General features: G+C 36.9%; 1 protein-coding gene across 11 annotated transcripts in view; it reads left to right on the forward strand.

Annotated features, from left to right (window-relative positions):
- The window catches only part of TLR5 (toll like receptor 5), a 114542-nt gene that overhangs the window by 51266 nt on the left and 46837 nt on the right, over window positions 1-16439 (forward strand). For 3 of the 11 annotated variants that reach the window (XM_074262647.1, XM_074262650.1, XM_074262652.1), the window contains one exon: window positions 10666-15452. The exons of 5 other annotated variants lie outside the window; for them this stretch is intronic. In XM_074262647.1, the coding sequence (XP_074118748.1) occupies window positions 10667-13243 (2577 nt within the window). In that variant the 5' untranslated portion in view covers window position 10666 and the 3' untranslated portion in view covers window positions 13244-15452. Of the gene's footprint in view, window positions 1-5046; window positions 5225-6386; window positions 6458-10665; window positions 15453-16439 lie in introns of those variants that run through there. 3 more of the 11 variants (XM_074262651.1, XM_074262653.1, XM_074262649.1) reach the window with 3 other exon arrangements.

Below are 16439 nucleotides of genomic sequence, written 5' to 3' on the forward strand. Positions count from 1 at the left end.
CAGTAATATCAATATTGTTCCCATTTTATAGAGGAGGAAAATAAAGTATATAGAATTTAAGGAGTTTGTTCAGAATCATCTGGTTAGTAGGTGTTGGGGAAAGGCTTTTAATACAAGTCTCCCCTTTCTTGGTCTAATGAACCATCCATTAAGTTACATTGTCTTCTCATGGCTGGGCGTAATAAAAGGATGGCTTCAGGGTTCCTATTTACTTAATTCTTTATGAATCCCATTGTTCAGCTTGCTTTAAGGGGGGGGAAGATTTGCAGTAATAATGCATGATTCAACCTTGGTTTACAGTCATTCTTTAAATCTTAAAATTAAATCTTACTTACTTGCAGAGTTTATATTATAGGCTAGCTCTCCTCCCCCACCTGTGATATGTCCTGTATTTGTTTCCTCTGATTTTCTTTCTGTTTATGTTTCATAATTCTACAATTTATCAAAGTCATTTTGAATTTGGATTATATTAAGGAGAAATAATAAGTGATGATTTTTCATTTACATTATTTACTGTATTATGTTGTGTGTATAATTACTATACCTGTATAATACAGGAATGATACTTTCCATAGTGTAAAGTAGCCAAGTATTTTTTTAAATTTAATTTAAATTCCTTACAGACTCTGCCAAAACTGTTCACCATCTTATTTCCTGTTTGTCAACAACAAAGCGAAGGTTTCCAATACTGGAGGCATTGTGCCCTGGATACACAAGTCCAGCAGATATGCTTCCTAGTTATGTGACATATACACACTCTCTCTTTCTGTCTCTTTATCTCTGTCTCTGTCTCTCTCTATTTCTCTCTCTCTCTTTCTTCTCTTCTCTCTCTGTCTCTGTTTCTGTCTCTCTGTCTCTGTCTCTCTCTTTCTCTCTCTCTGTCTCCCCTCCTCTCTCTCCCTGCCTTGCTCAGGGTCACACAGCTAATAAGAGTTTACATAAGTACTCAAAGATAATACCTGCCAACAACATAATTAGGAATTCTTCAGTCCACACTAATTCACTGAAGGAGGGGAGAGGGATCATTGCAAAACATAGTCCATCCCAGGTGAAATAATGCCAGGAAAGACAGCAATCCATCCCCAGAGGGTCAAAGTTGTACCCCTATAGCCAGGGCTAACATCCCTCAACCACTAAGAAAAGGCGGACTTTGAGGAAAACCATAGGTAAGAGGAAAGGGTGCTGCAATGAGATAAATTGGATCTGAGAGAAAAATGCAATCATGATGTGACACAGAGGAGGACACAGAGAGTGGGGGGGGGGGGCTGGGAAGGGTCTTGACTGAGACCAAAGGATTCAGTGAATAGAAGGAAAAAGGGACCCACCCTGTGTCAGTAAGCGATAATCAAAGTTCCAGTCACTTCTACATCAGTTACTCTGACTACCTGCATTATTTGCCTCATATGATTCTTGTATGGAAAATTTTTTGTAATATGAAAATACTATCTGCAATAGTTGTGGCAAAGAGAAGAGTAAAATTCAGACTGGCTGTCAATTCAATGGTTTTTTTATTCTTCAATGTTGATTGGGTTGTATGTTACAATTTACTTCCTGCTACAACAAAGCAACAATAAGGATCTGTAAAATAAGTGAAGAGAATAACTTTTATTAGAAAAAGGCTTGCTTGTTAAGGTATCCAGGTGGCTCTAATATAAAAAAGCAAGAAAAGCTAAGTTTTATGTGGAATGTTTTATAAAGAGAATTCAAGTATACTATTTAAAAACCAAAAGATCCACCTGTCTGGGATCTGAAAAACAGTAAATGTCAAAAGGGACAAGGAAAGATCCTTGAAATAGGTTGCAGTTTTCTTATAATCCTTGCTTCTTTTTTGTAACACAACACTGAAATGTCATTTATAGCCAGATGATCTTGAATGTATCTGGTTTTTGCCCTGGTTTCTAGAATATAATTTCAGAGTCTGGAGAGGTGATCTGTCTTCCTGGTTCATTCCCATCATTTAGCAACAAATGATCTTTGAATGGATGGTTACTTGGCAGGTATTGCCATTAAGCCAATAAAAAGTGCAAGCGAGTCTAATACATAAATTGTGTTTGAGTTGGGATTCATTGAAGGATATACCAGAGCAACTTGATTTCCAAGATGGTAGAGAAAGTTTCTAAAATGAAATTGCCTTTCAGGCCTATAATGACTTAAATTCACTTATCTATGGATGGTAGGAGCAATAGATCCTCACTAACATGGGTCTTTAGCCACAAGGTAGCTTCAACAAAATGTAAGTGGAGGCTAAATTGCTCTTGGAAAAGGCCTCAGTTATGGTATAGTTTATCAGGAAAATTATTTCTAATCTGGCCTTGAAAAGTTTGGAGAGCTTAATTGGTTGAGATGCATGCAAAGCAGTGAGCTATAGAAAAGTCTTTTTAGAATTCATAATCCCTCTTTAGGACATCCTGAACTTAACATAACTTCAATATCTTTGGCAGCTTTAGACACAGGAAGCTGACTATCTGAAAGGGAGACCTGTACAGGACAGTTTCTCTTACGATTAGTCAAAGGATGACCCAAATTTAGTAATGGTTGGCAGATGGTTGTTATTTCATAGGGTAAGCAGCCAGCATAGTGTAGGTACTAATAATTGTGCTCAGAATGACCATGGAATAGATTAAAGTACATTTGTTTGTTTGGGAAAGCTGAGAAGAGGAAAACAACTATTAAGATTTTAATAGACCAGCTAAGAAGCTATAATCAGTTTTGATCCGCTTCAGAGGAAGCTATTAACTCACTAACTGCCTAGTGGGTAGAGCATTTTTAAGAAGCAGTAAGACATAGGTTTTAGAATCAAGAAACTTCCTATTAGCAGGAAGGTCTATACTACTTAACAAAGTGTTTCTTCTACTAAGAAAGGGAATCTCGCCAAAATGAGGATAAGAGAGTCAGTGAGGAGAGGAAGAACCACAATTTGACAATACAACAAGAAACAAATGGATCCAGTCCCATGCAGGAGCTTGATTATTCACTTATCCTTCATGTGCAGATAAAATCTGTGTATCAGTAATTCCTTGGGATTCATGTCAGGCAGATCACAGCAGTCACATAAAGACTAATCCAACAAAAGGTTATCTAGACAACAGAATCTGAGGTCAGTAATCTCTTTTTGGAAATTAAACAGCATTGTACCTGGTTAGAACTTGGGGGAATAACTGCCTAGTGGGTAGAACATTTTTAAGAAGCAACAGGACATAAGTTTTAGAATCAAGAAACCTAGTTTCAAATTTCAGACCTAGTATTTATCATCTATGAAAACTTAATCTTTCTAGTCATCAATTTCCTCATCTATAACATGAGGAATTGTGCTAGGTGAGGCTCTCCAAATCACCGTTTGCTTTAATTACCACAATTCCAAAATGTTTTTTGTTTTGTTTTGTTTTGTTATTAGAATGGCTTGGATAGAAAGAAAAAAAGTCTGCAGAAAGAAGCTTATTCTTGGCTTTCAGTATTAGATATCATGCATAGGAGAAACACTTGCTCCAATCTTTCATAAACTCAAACAGCTGCTCAAAACACCCTTGAAAATCACCATGCCATACAAAAGATCGTTTGTCCTTCATTTTTCACATTAGATAGGTTACTGAATTTTTTTTTTTGCCTTGATGCACCTGCACAATTTATTCCACTGACAAAACAATAATGTCAGAAATTAAGTTAAACCATTTGGAAATCAGTGGTTTACTTTTATAAATATTCTCCTTTCTTTATCCAAGATCTTGATCCTTTATTTCAGGAAGCATATTTAATTACTTGTTTTTATTTGGGAAGCACATTTCCCTTCAGGACCCATTGAAGTATTAAACAAATGAATATCACCAGAGTGAATTTTTCTCTTAGACAGAAGTATAAAAAAAGTCAGGTGGTGGTGAAGTGCTTTAAGTTGCAGGTGCAGCTAGTGGTAACAGGGGAAAGGACCATATGGAGACCTTAAATAATTGGATTCTAGTGTCTATTTTGCTACTGACTAACTGTGTGAGTTTAGGCAATTTATTATACTTGTCTGAGCCTATTTCCTCATCTCCAAAGTGTTAATATCTGCTGTATATCTGGAAACATAAAATGCTATATACAGATTAAAAAGACATTATTGTAAAGAGATATCATCATCTTTAATATCATTTCTCAGGCACACTGCTCATTGGACATCTGGAGAGCTGGTCTTTGGGTTAAATAATGTTCAGCCCTTCACAGGCTGGATGTTGTTGTTGTTGTTGTTGTTGTTGTTGTTGTTGTTTTTGCTGAGGCAATTGGGGTTAAGTGACTCACCCAAGGTCACACAGCTAGGAAGTGTTGAGTGTCTGAGACCACATTTGAACTCAGGTCCTCCTGACTTCAGGGTTGGTGCTTTATCACACAGGCTGTTTTTAAAGCAAGGTCACACCAGACCCTATAAGATTATCTAGACAATATAGAATCTGAAGTCAATAATCTTTTTTTTTTTTTTTGAAATTAAACAGGATTAAATCTGGTTAGGACTTGGAGGGATAACTTCCTAGTGGGCATCACTGCCAGAATTTCATTTTGAGAAAGTTAGATTTTTATATATACTGAGTTCTTCTTCAGTCCTAGATGTGACATTTTGATTGTTAACATCTCTGCTGAAGTTCCTAGGCATGTAAAGTCCCTGCTTCCACAAGCTGGGAATTCTACAATGCTCTTTACTTGGAATATGCATATGAAATAGAGACTACCAGAAGGGAAATTTTAAACTCCATGGGAGAAGACCACAAGAAATATACCGGGGGGCTAAGTCATGCCCAAACCACTTGAGATGGCATTTTCCTATGTGAAGAGACTGAAACTCTCCTCCTAAGATAATGGAAGCAATCATGGCCATTCTATAACTGATTCTGCTTGGTTAACCACATGTTGAATCTCTCTGATTCATTCTGGAGCCATTCAAAAAGGCCTGTTAGCTGCATCTGCTTCCTTCTTGGTGTTGTTCATTTCCTTATGACATGACCTGGTGGTCTGATATGTCTCATCACATAAAGGAAAAGGCCCAAGAATGAGACCTGGATCCTTGGATTTTAAATCTAGGTACAAAACATAGAGTTTCCAGCCTTGAGAGTTTGAAAGACTGGAGAAGCAAGCCATGGAAATACAGTCCAGATTCTGTAACCAACCCAGCATCAATGCTCCAAGAAGTAAGGAGTGATTCAGGACTCCAGTCCAGGGGAAAGATATGGCAGTCATGCCATATCTGGACATGAACATGGTAAGAGCTGAGACACATGGGAATTAAGCTAAATTTTTACCTTAATCTCCCCCATCAGAGAATAAGATGGTATGGGAAGAAAATTAGCCATCCTTTTGTTGAAGTCCAAATATGGACTCAGTTGAAACATGATGCTTGACATATCTTCCTAAAGAGATTTAGAAGTATCCTGAAACTATTTTCTCATGCCTTCCTTTCTCTCATCCTCTCCTTCCTTCCTTCTTCCTCCTCCCCTCCCCCCATCAAAAACAAAAAGATCTTTTGGAACAGAAATCACTTCCTGACTATTATGTATTTTTCCCTCCTAAACTTACAATTCAAATATTTGCATTTTAATTCAAGAACATAAATTGGGGTTTGGATGATTTTTCTTCCCTTTGATCGTGGAAGTCGGTACAGCCATCTGTTCCAAACAATTCACATATTTTTAAGAAAGTCATTTCTTCACCACCTTTTATAATATCTGAGCAAGGGAAAGTAAAGTAATTTGGGAGGCTGATTTCTTAAACTTATTTTGAGATTGTTTTATTGCTGCAAAGGGGTTTCCTTCTGACAAGACCTAAGCTTCTAGGAAAGGCATCAATAAAGGAAGCTGGGGAAAGTAGCAAAAGTGGTGTTTTGCTTCAGTCACATCCCTTGGCGATGTTCCTGGTTTGAAGAAGAGTCATTTCTCCTTGTAATGCTGCTCTAATTTTCTTTCCCCGTTTTCTTACATGGCCTGTTTCCATTAGTGTCCACAGCAGCATCCTGAGAAACAATGGCTGTGGAGAATCAGCCTGGCAATTCACTGCTCTTATACATATATGCTATAGCCACAGGTCCTGAAGGTTCAGAAAAGTAAGTTCTTGCCACTGTCAAATGATTCAATATCAGAAACGGACACAATTATAACAGTGGAAATGGCTTTTAAGAAGAAGCATTACCATCTGCTTTGCCATGGCACCCTAAGGACCACCAGACCATGTCATTGGATTTGCACTCAAAACTTTCCATATGTGTTGGCTCCCCCATAAGAGTGAGGCTGGCTTACTTCTCTATTTGTATCCCCAGAACATAATGAGCACTTAATAAAGTCACTCATTGGTCTGCCTTTTCCCATTTACATCACCAACTCATCATTATTCCATTACACTCACACACAATTTGTTCATCCACTCTCTAGGTAACGAGATTCATGGTTCTTTGAAACATCAACATTTCCTCGAAGGGCTGAGAGTTGTACAGATGTACCAGGTGTGTTATGTTATTGCCAACTCCAGACAGAATCACTCAGTGCTCACAGCCATGAAGTTAAAGGGACAAAAATATCTAAGAAGCTGAGCTCATTTTCTCCATCAGATGGCCTGTTTTATTCTCTCAGACCATCTGACCATTTAATGATGGTGTTGGAGAGAGGCAACAGGGCTTAGGTGATGAGAATCAGCTTCAATGTAAAAAAGCATAAAACAACTGAGTTCAAGTCCCACCTGTCACATAGTAGCTGGTGGCCCTGGACAAGCCCCTTAACCTCTCATTATAACAGTAAACACTGTTTACTATAAGTAAGATGTAAATAACATGTTAATCTGCTTTGATGGGGGTAATACATGATCAAGATAAATAAAGCAAGAGAAACAAAGAGTCTGGATAAATTCAAGTCACCTCATCCAAATGGCACATCCTCTTTGCTGGAAAAAAACTAAAAGATGTGATTTCTGGGTAATTCTTAGTAATATTTGAAAGATAATGAGAAATGAAAGAAGTAATACAAGGTTATAAAAGGGCAAATGTCTTGATTTTTAAGAAAAGAGAACTTTATATGTCAACTTCATGAGTCATTAAATTTGACTCCAATTCTAAGGACCATTTTCTAGAATGGAGCTTTAAAGAAATGATTGCCAAACATCTGGACAGGGAATGATTAATTAGAGAGAGTAAGCATGATTTCATCGAGACTAACCTCATTTCCTTTTTGATAGGATGACTAAACTAGTAGATGAGGGTAAAGATGGATTTTACCCAAATTTTAGCAAAGCTCTTTTTAAATCTTATTTTTCAATTAGTAAATATTCATTTTCTCTTCTACCCCTAATTTAAAATGAAAATAAAATACTTGTGACAAATACGCATAGTAAAACAAAATAAATCCCCACATTTTCCAAGCCCAAAAATGTGTGCCATATTCTACATCTTAAGTCCAGCATATTTCATCCTAAGTCCTCTGGAATCCTGGTTGGTCATTCTGCCCATCAGAGTTCCTAAGTCCTTCAAATTTATTTGTCTTTATAATGTTGTTGGTATTATATAATTTTTCCTGGTTCTACTCACTTCCTACAAGTATGTCCAACTATTTCTTATAACACAACAGTATTCCATTATATTAATATGTCATAAATTGTTCAGCCATTCCCCAACTAATAGACTCCTCCTTAGGTTCTAATTTTTTCCTGTTACAAAAAGAGTTGCTATAAATATTTTTGCACATATGAATTGTTTTCTTCTTTGATATTTTTGGAAGACTTGGTCAAGATATCAGAGATTAAAGAATATGTGCAATTCAAGGCCTTTGGGAGCAGCATAGTTTTTAATGAAGCCCTTCATACTGTTCTTGTGGAGAAGATTGTGGAGAAGATTGAGAGCTATTAGATGGTAATATAATCAGATGGTCAGGTCTGATTGTATGAACATACTTAAGGATTTTCAATGTTAGAGATTTCAGTGGAACAATCCAGGGATCTGTGCTTGGTCCTATTATTTAACATTATTATCAATTACTTAGCTACAGACATACTAGATGATAAAGTCACCAAATTTTCCAGTGACACAGAGCACACTAGATTACAGAATAAAGATCGAAAAAAAAACTAATGTCACATGCCACCAATCCATGACCTGTTTTTGTACAGCTAAGATAATAATAATTTAATTTTTAAAAAATACAATAAAACTTCATTTACAACTGTAAAAACCATTCTTAGTTCACATGGCATATAAAGCAGTGAGCAGCATTTGTCTCACAAGGATAGTTTGTTGATCCCTGGGCTACAGCATTTGAACTGATCTAATAAGATGAAATTCCACCGAGATAAATAAAAAGTTTTACACTAGTGTACAAATTGAGATGGAGGAATCAGAGAAAGACAATAGATCTATGGACAAGGAAAGAGTTTATGATCAAACAAAAGATAGAGAGGAACATGGAAAGTATAATGGATAATTCTGATTATATGAAATTTTAAAAAGTATGGACAAATAAAACCAATGCAGCAAAAATCAGAAGGAAAGCAGGAAATAGAGGAAAAAACTTTGCAGCAAATTTCTCTGACAAAGGCTTCATTTTTTTTTAATATAAAGAGAACTGAGGCAAGTTTATAATAAAAATAAAATAAAACCATTCCTGAATTGATAAATGGTCAAAGGATATGAACAAGTAGTTTCCAGAAGAAGAAAACAAAGCTAGCAATAGTTATATGGGGAAAATGCTCTAAATCATTCATTAGAGAACTAGAAATTAAAACAACACTGAATTACTACCTCACATCTATCAAACTTGCTAATATGATGGAAAACAAAAAGGGAAAATTATGGAGGAGATGTGGAAAAACTGGGAAACTTGTATTATTGGTGGAGTTGTGAACTCATCCAACCATTCTGGAGAACCCTGTCCAAGGGCTATAAAACTATGCATACCCTTTGAACCAGCAATGTACTACTGGGTCTGTACCACAAAAATACATAAGGAAAAGGAAAAGGACCCATATGTACCAAAATGTTTATAGCAAGTCTTTTTTGTGGTAGCAAAGAATTGGAAATTGAGGGGACACCCAACAATTGGGGAATAGTTGAAAAAGTTGTATTATATAAGTGTGGCAGAAAAATATTGTGCTATAAAAAATGGTGAGGGAGTAGTCTCAGAAAAACTTGAGAAAACCTATATGAATTGATGCAGAATAACATAAGCAGAATGAGATCATTGTACATAAAAAACAGTAACATTGTGACAATTATTAACTGAAAGATTTGGCTACTCTGATAAATACTGTGATCCAAGATAATTTTTAAAAACTTACAATGAAAAAATTGCTATCCACCTTCATTCAGAGAGAGAACTATTGAACTCTAAATACAAATTGAAGCAGTATTTTTTTCATTTTTTTCTTGCTTTTTTGCAACATAGCTAATATGGAAATATGTTTTTCATAATTTCATATGTATAATATATTTCTTGCCATCTCAGTGGGTAAGAAAGGGGTGGGAGGGAGGGAAATAATTTGTAACTCAAACTTCTCTTTAAAAGAATGTTAAATAAATAATATTTTTAAATATACTTAGGAGACCACATAAAGTCTAAAGGTTTTGAATGGCACATGAAAAGAGGGATTTTTTTTTTCTTTTATTAATCTGTGTGTTCTTAATACATTGCCTTTCTGTGATCTAAGGTCTTTTCTTTTAAAGTCTTATTAATGATTTAATTTTCACATTTCTGAAGATATTCTTCTTTAAGGAAGCCTCCCTCTCCACTAGCTCATGATGGAATAAACACTTAAAATTCTTACTCTTGGTTCACTTTTTTTTTTCCTGAGGCAATTGGGTTAAGTGACTTGCCCAGGGTCATAGAGCTAGGAAATGGTAAGGGTCTAAGACCAGATCCTCCTGATTTCAGAACCAGTTGGTTCACTTTTTTAAAGATCCCCTGCAGACCCTCCTGTTGGGAAAACATTTCTTTATGGTAAACATGTTACAATGAGTTACAAATTGTTTTATACTTATTAAATTTTAACTAGCTATTGCTCCTGCTAATCCTGTGATATTTTGCAAGCTACTCAGATCTCCTTAAAAAAAACTTCCCTTAGATTAGTGTTCTATTTTTCATATACAGGTAGTAGTGCCAGTATGACAATCTGCTCTTGACAGAACATACCACAAAGGTAGCATCTTGAGGGGCTGGACATAAGAAGGTTGTCATTTAAAGGGTAAAGAATCAGTTTTCAAAACATCTACAATGAATTACCAAGCAAATATACAACAAAGATAAGTGGGGTGTCCAAGGATAAGCCCATATGAAGGTAACAGGATTCAAGAAGCAAACAGAAAATATAATTTAAGATTCAGAACTTTGTCCAATAAGTCTTGAGTGTGTATGAAGATTTTATGTGCAACATGGCATGTGCCTTGTGCCAACCTTGTTTGAATTCTTGGCTCACAATTCTAAAAAAGTTTGAGTGGTGGATAACTCTGGATTGAAGCTAGCACTTTTTGCATGGGAAATCACAGTGGTCTCTTTTTACGAATTTTATTCTTATTTTATTAATTTCAGTTTCAAAGACTGATAATCTATGACTTTGCCCCCATGCTTTCTAAGCTTAGTGTTACCTCCTGCAGTAATCACCTACCCTTCCTGCGATTTTCTTAATATATCGCCCTGTATTTTTGTTTTTTTATCTTTCCTCTATTCTCTCTAGGATGGGCCATCTTGCATTTCTCTTGGGATTGCTATTTGAAGCCACTTCTGTATGTGGAATTCCTTTTTGCTCAGATGATGGACAACTTGCCTTCTATAATTCCTGCAACCTCACCGAAGTCCCCCAAGTGTCAAACACCACTATTAAGCTATTCTTAAGTTATAACTATATCAGGATTGTTAATGCTACTTCATTCCCTCTATTGGAGAAGCTCCTGTTGCTACAGCTAGGAACTCAGTACACTCCTCTGATCATTGAGAGAGAAGCTTTCAGAAACCTGCCCAACCTTAGAATCTTGGATATTGGCTATAGTACAATTCAGTTTTTGCATACTGATGCTTTTCAAGGCTTGCCCAACTTGTTTGAATTACGCCTATTTTTATGTAAGCTCTCGGATTCAATTTTAAAAGATGGTTATTTTAGAAATTTAAGTTCTTTAGTTGTGTTGGACCTATCTAAAAATGACATCCAGAATATCCACCTTCATCCTTCTTTTGGAGATCTGAAATCTTTGGAATCTATAGACTTGTCTCAAAACCAAATATCCCATGTATGTGAAAGAGATCTTAAACTTCTCCAAGGGAAAAGATTCTCTTTGTTTAACCTTTCTTCCAATATCCTCTATAGCAGGATCTCAGTCAACTGGGAAGAATGCATGAATCCTTTTAAAAATATGTTCCTTGAGGTCCTGGATGTCTCAGACAATGGCTGGACAGTAGATATCACCCAAAACTTCTGTCGTGCTACCAATGGAACCAAGATTCTTTCTTTGTTTCTTAAAAAACATATTATGGGGGGAGGATTTGGTTTTCATAACATAAAGGAACCTGACCGGTACACATTTGCTGCCCTGGGCATGAGTTCAGTGATAAAAATGGATATTTCAAATGGCTTTATCTTCTCCTTGAACTTTCACCTGTTTGAGACCCTCAAAAAGTTGAAACTTCTAAACCTTTCATATAACAAAGTAAATGAGATTGCTAAAGAAGCATTTTATGGCCTTGATAGTCTCCAAGTTCTCAATCTGTCCTACAACCTATTAGGAGAACTCTACAATTTTGATTTTTACGGACTGCCTAACGTTGGTTATATTGATCTACAAAAAAACCATATTGGGGCAATTCAGGCACAGACGTTCAATCACTTAAAAAATTTAAAAACTTTGGATCTTCGTGATAATGCTATTAAAACAGTTGATTTTCTTCCAAGCTTAACGAGTGTTTTCCTAAGTGGCAATAAATTGGCAAGTTTTGAAAGCAAAGGCATAACTGCTGAATTCCTTGATTTAGCAGAAAACAGGTTGGAAACTCTGACAAATTTCTATACTCTTCTCCAGATTCCAGGTCTGAAGTTTCTCATTTTAAATAAAAATCGATTTTCCGTTTGCTACCAATACCATTTTTCTTCAAAGAACTATACATTGGAGCAGCTTTATCTTTCAGAAAACATGCTGGAACTTGTCTGGCGAACAGGATCATGTTGGAATGTGTTTCAGGGACTTTACCAGCTTAAAGTTCTCTTCCTGAATAATAATTACCTCAGTTTTCTTCCACCTGATGTTTTCAGTGATCTGACTGCATTACAAATCCTTAGCCTGCATGCTAACAAGTTGACATCTCTTTCTCCTGGTGTTCTACCTGCAAATTTAAGAGTCTTGATTTTATCCCATAACCTCCTAGTATCCCCTGATCCTACCATATTTGCATCACTGAGCCATTTAGATATAAGCCACAATCAATATATTTGTGATTGTGAAGCCAGAAATTTTATCCTTTGGCTGAATCAAACCAATGTTACCATGCTTGGGTCCCCTAAGGATGTCTACTGCACATACCCTGACTCATTCTCTGGGGTCTCACTCTATTCAATTTCCACAGAGGGCTGTGATGAAGACGAAGCCCTAAAGTTTATTAGTTTTACACTTTTCATCTTCTTTACCACCACCTTGACTCTGTTCCTCACAGCAACTGTGATATTCACAAAGTTCCGTGGACTCTGTTTTTTCCTCTGGCATAAGATGGTCCAGAGACTGGCATTCAAGTACCATCGTCAGGGAGTAGAAGAGGATCGGCACAAATATGATGCATATTTGTGCTTCAGTAACAAAGACTTTGAATGGGTCCAGAATGCACTCCTCAATCACTTAGACACCCGGTACAATTCTGAAAATAGATTTAACCTGTGTTTTGAAGAAAGGGACTTCCTTCCAGGAGAAGACCACATCAACAACATCCGGGATGCCATTTGGAGCAGCAGGAAGACTATTTGCATTGTGACAAGGCATTTCCTCAAAGATGGCTGGTGCATTGAAGCCTTCAATTTTGCCCAGAGCAGATACTTCTCTGATCTTAAAGATGTTCTCATCATGGTGGTAGCCGGATCACTCTCCCAGTATCAACTGATGAAATACCCACCAATCCGAGTCTTTGTGCAGAGGCAACCATACCTGAAGTGGCCGGAGGACCTTCAGGATGTTGGCTGGTTCTTAAATAAACTCTCTCAAAGCATACTTACCAAAAAAGAAGAAAAGAAGAAATCCAACAACATCCCCTTACAAACCATAGCAACCATATCCTAGCCAAAGAAAACAGTGTCATCCTCAATTCCTGTCATAAGTTATTCTTTCCATTATATTTACATTACAGATGTTTGATTGTTTCTTTGGAAGCAGCCAGTTGGAAGGCTAGATTGAATATTAGATTGGCAGTTAGGAAGACCTGAAATCAAATTCTGCCTCTGACTTTGATAGCTGTGAGACCTTGGGCAAAATACTTTACCTTGCTTTCGAATTCAGTTTTCTCATCTGTCAAATGAGGATGATCAAGTGAAATCTACCTTACAGGATTATTGTGAGGATCAAATGAGATAATTCTTATCAAGCTGTTAGCAAACCTTAAAGTGCTGTTATCAATGTTAGTTCTCATTATTATTGATTGGATTTTTCTACTAAGAAAGGACAGAAACCTATTTTTCATATTCATACAATGATTTGCTATGCTGACTTAAAAAGAAAAATTAATGACTTAGAAAATTGGAATTGACCCCAAGAGGGAGACCAAAGACTTAAGAGTGCTCTAGTCTAGATAGACCTAGTCCTCTAGGTCTATCTAGTACCCAGTATTAATGGTCTTTCATGAATTTTTCCTCTTGGTGTCACATAAGCCTTGGAATATGCTAAGTATGAGAAGGGAAGCTTGGAAAAAGGAACAAACAAATGATCCTCATTTCATCAATATTCAGTTTTGTAGAACTTGTAATATTCATTGTTGCTGGGTTCCCAGGAAGACTGCTTCTCATCAGACTGTGGGAAGGGCAGGAAAGGAAAGGGAAGAGGAGGAGAAGAATGGAGGGCAGAGGAATAGAGGAAAAGGAAAAGAGAAAAAGGAAAGGGTAGAGAAAAGAAGGAGATGGAGGAGGGAGCAGAGGAGAGCATAAAGGAAGAGGAGAGAAAAGAGGAGCTTTCTTTACTTTCTGATCCTTTTAAAAAAATATTTGCTTTCAACAGAATGGTACCATTGCTTAAAATGGATGTCAAGTACACCACTGATTCAAATACTAATCTCAGGCAAGACTGTAGATCTAAAAGATGAAATGGAATAGTTAGGTGCTTAAATTGCCATATTTTTTCTCCTTACCATATACCATATAGGTTTTTGGGTACATTTCCTTCAAAGAATAGTGATTGTAAGACTCACTTGGGAAATACGTCATACATCATCATTATCATCATCCACAGCAAACTTTTTTAGAGTACCATGGATAAATTAGTTACAGGGAACACAAAGAAGCAGGAAATATTTTGGATGTAGGTGGGGGAAGTGTATCTACATATATGTGTGTGTGTGTGTGTGTGTGTGTGTGTGTGTGTGTGTGTGTATAAACTAATCAATGCCAAGGAGTCAGTAAATAGTATAAGCAGTAAATGCCAAAGTTGTTCAGAAGAGTAAAGGATCACTGAGGGCTGTGGTGATTTAGGAGAGGATTTTTTTTTTCTTTTGACGTGTTGGAGCTGAAGCTGGATCTTGAAAGAAGGTTGAAACTTAGGTTCGTAAACATGAGCAGAGAGCATGAGAAAATGTGAAGGTGGAAAAAGATAGTTAGAGTACGGTTTATTAAAAAGAAGGAGTCAAAGGACCAAATTAAAATCCATCTTTGACATTTGTGCCTTTATGAATTGGGGTGAGTCACTTAGTCTCATGTTCATTTTCCTCATGTATAGAATCAGGCAGTTAGACTAAATTGCCCCTGAGATTCCTTCCAGGTCCAATCTATGCTCCTATAGCAGCATGCTTTCCAAAAATTAATTTTCACTACACCGATAATCATTACTTTCCATTGACAATGGAACGACTGAGGCAGGGAACCCTAGCTCAGTATAAAGTAAATTTAGGAGTTGTGACTACCAGCATGCTTTCCAACAAACACTCAGATCTCACTTGCTTTCAGGTCATGTTCTTTCCAAGTACAACTTAAGGTCTGGGATTGACAAGACAAAAATCACAGTGCTTGTATCAATAATACCCAAGGTCAAAGCCATTGGACATTGCTTACAGAAGAAATCCCTAAGAACATTTGAGAGAAATTAAACTGGGGAAAAGAAAGAATCCACATCCCTTTGAAATTCTAAATTTCAATTCTGAGCTGAAATGCTAGTAAATGATAAGAACGGTATCTTTTATGGTCCTCTCAGGAATTATGCCAGTGCCTAAATTAAGTAAATGCTCAGTCACCATACTGAAGTTAATTGATTGTGTCATACTAATAAATTTTTTAAAAAAACTGTCAAATAGCCCATTGTCTATAGTTTCTTATGTGATGCAGTTATGCTGCTTGACATTAAGGTGGGATGCTACAAAGCGCAATGTCAGGTAAGAATTTGTAGAGGGCTGGAACTCTGAAAAGGTGTATTTGTATCTAAGGCAGCAGAGCACTTAAGGCTAATTACCTACTCAATATGAGATAATGGTTCTATAAGCATATATTAGATGATATGGTGATGTGATGGCTCTCCTCAGGATTGGTGCCTGTTGAATGGGGTGTGGTGAGGTAATCAGAGGCAAGGATTGGCGGGCTGAGGGAGGGGGTCAGACTCTCACTCTGCTGGGGCATGCTGAGAAGAGAGGACTTCAGGCTTCAGACTCCAGAATCCAGGATACATCTTTGGCAAGCCGAGTAACAGCTTTGCCTGCCTCATTCACTTCTCCTTCTAAAGACCAAGGACTTTGATCCTGACTCTGACTGATCCTGAAGTCCTCCAGAGAGCTAGCCTGGACATTATAAAAACTGAGTTCAAATCCTTTCTCAGACATCTCCTAACAGTATCTTTTAGCAAATAATTACACCTTGCTCAGTGTAGTTTCCTAAAGAAGTGGGTTTAACTCAATCAATGTCCTCTAAGATCACATACAGTTTTAAATCTATTATCATAGGACCTAGAATGTTCCTCTTGCCTGGCTATTATTTTCAAACCTTTCCCCTCCAAACTCAGAATCTCAATTGGGCGGGGCCTCCGTGGGCCCGTAGTCTAACTCCTACAAGGACAAGAATTCTTTCTACCACCTATCCCACCTTTTTGCATGGGACCCCTTTAATCTGTTTCCTAATTTCTTAAAAAATTATCTTACCTATGCATGAATTCTATATATTTGCTTCTGTTCAGTCATTTTCAGTCATGTCTGATTCTTCATGACTCCAATTTGGGGTTTTCTTAGCAAAAATATTGGAGTATTTTTGCCATTTCTTTCTCCAGATCATTTTACAAATGACGAAACTGA

The sequence above is a fragment of the Sminthopsis crassicaudata genome, chromosome 4 (assembly GCF_048593235.1).
Source record: "Sminthopsis crassicaudata isolate SCR6 chromosome 4, ASM4859323v1, whole genome shotgun sequence".
In the NCBI taxonomy this organism is placed as follows: Eukaryota; Metazoa; Chordata; class Mammalia; order Dasyuromorphia; family Dasyuridae; genus Sminthopsis; species Sminthopsis crassicaudata.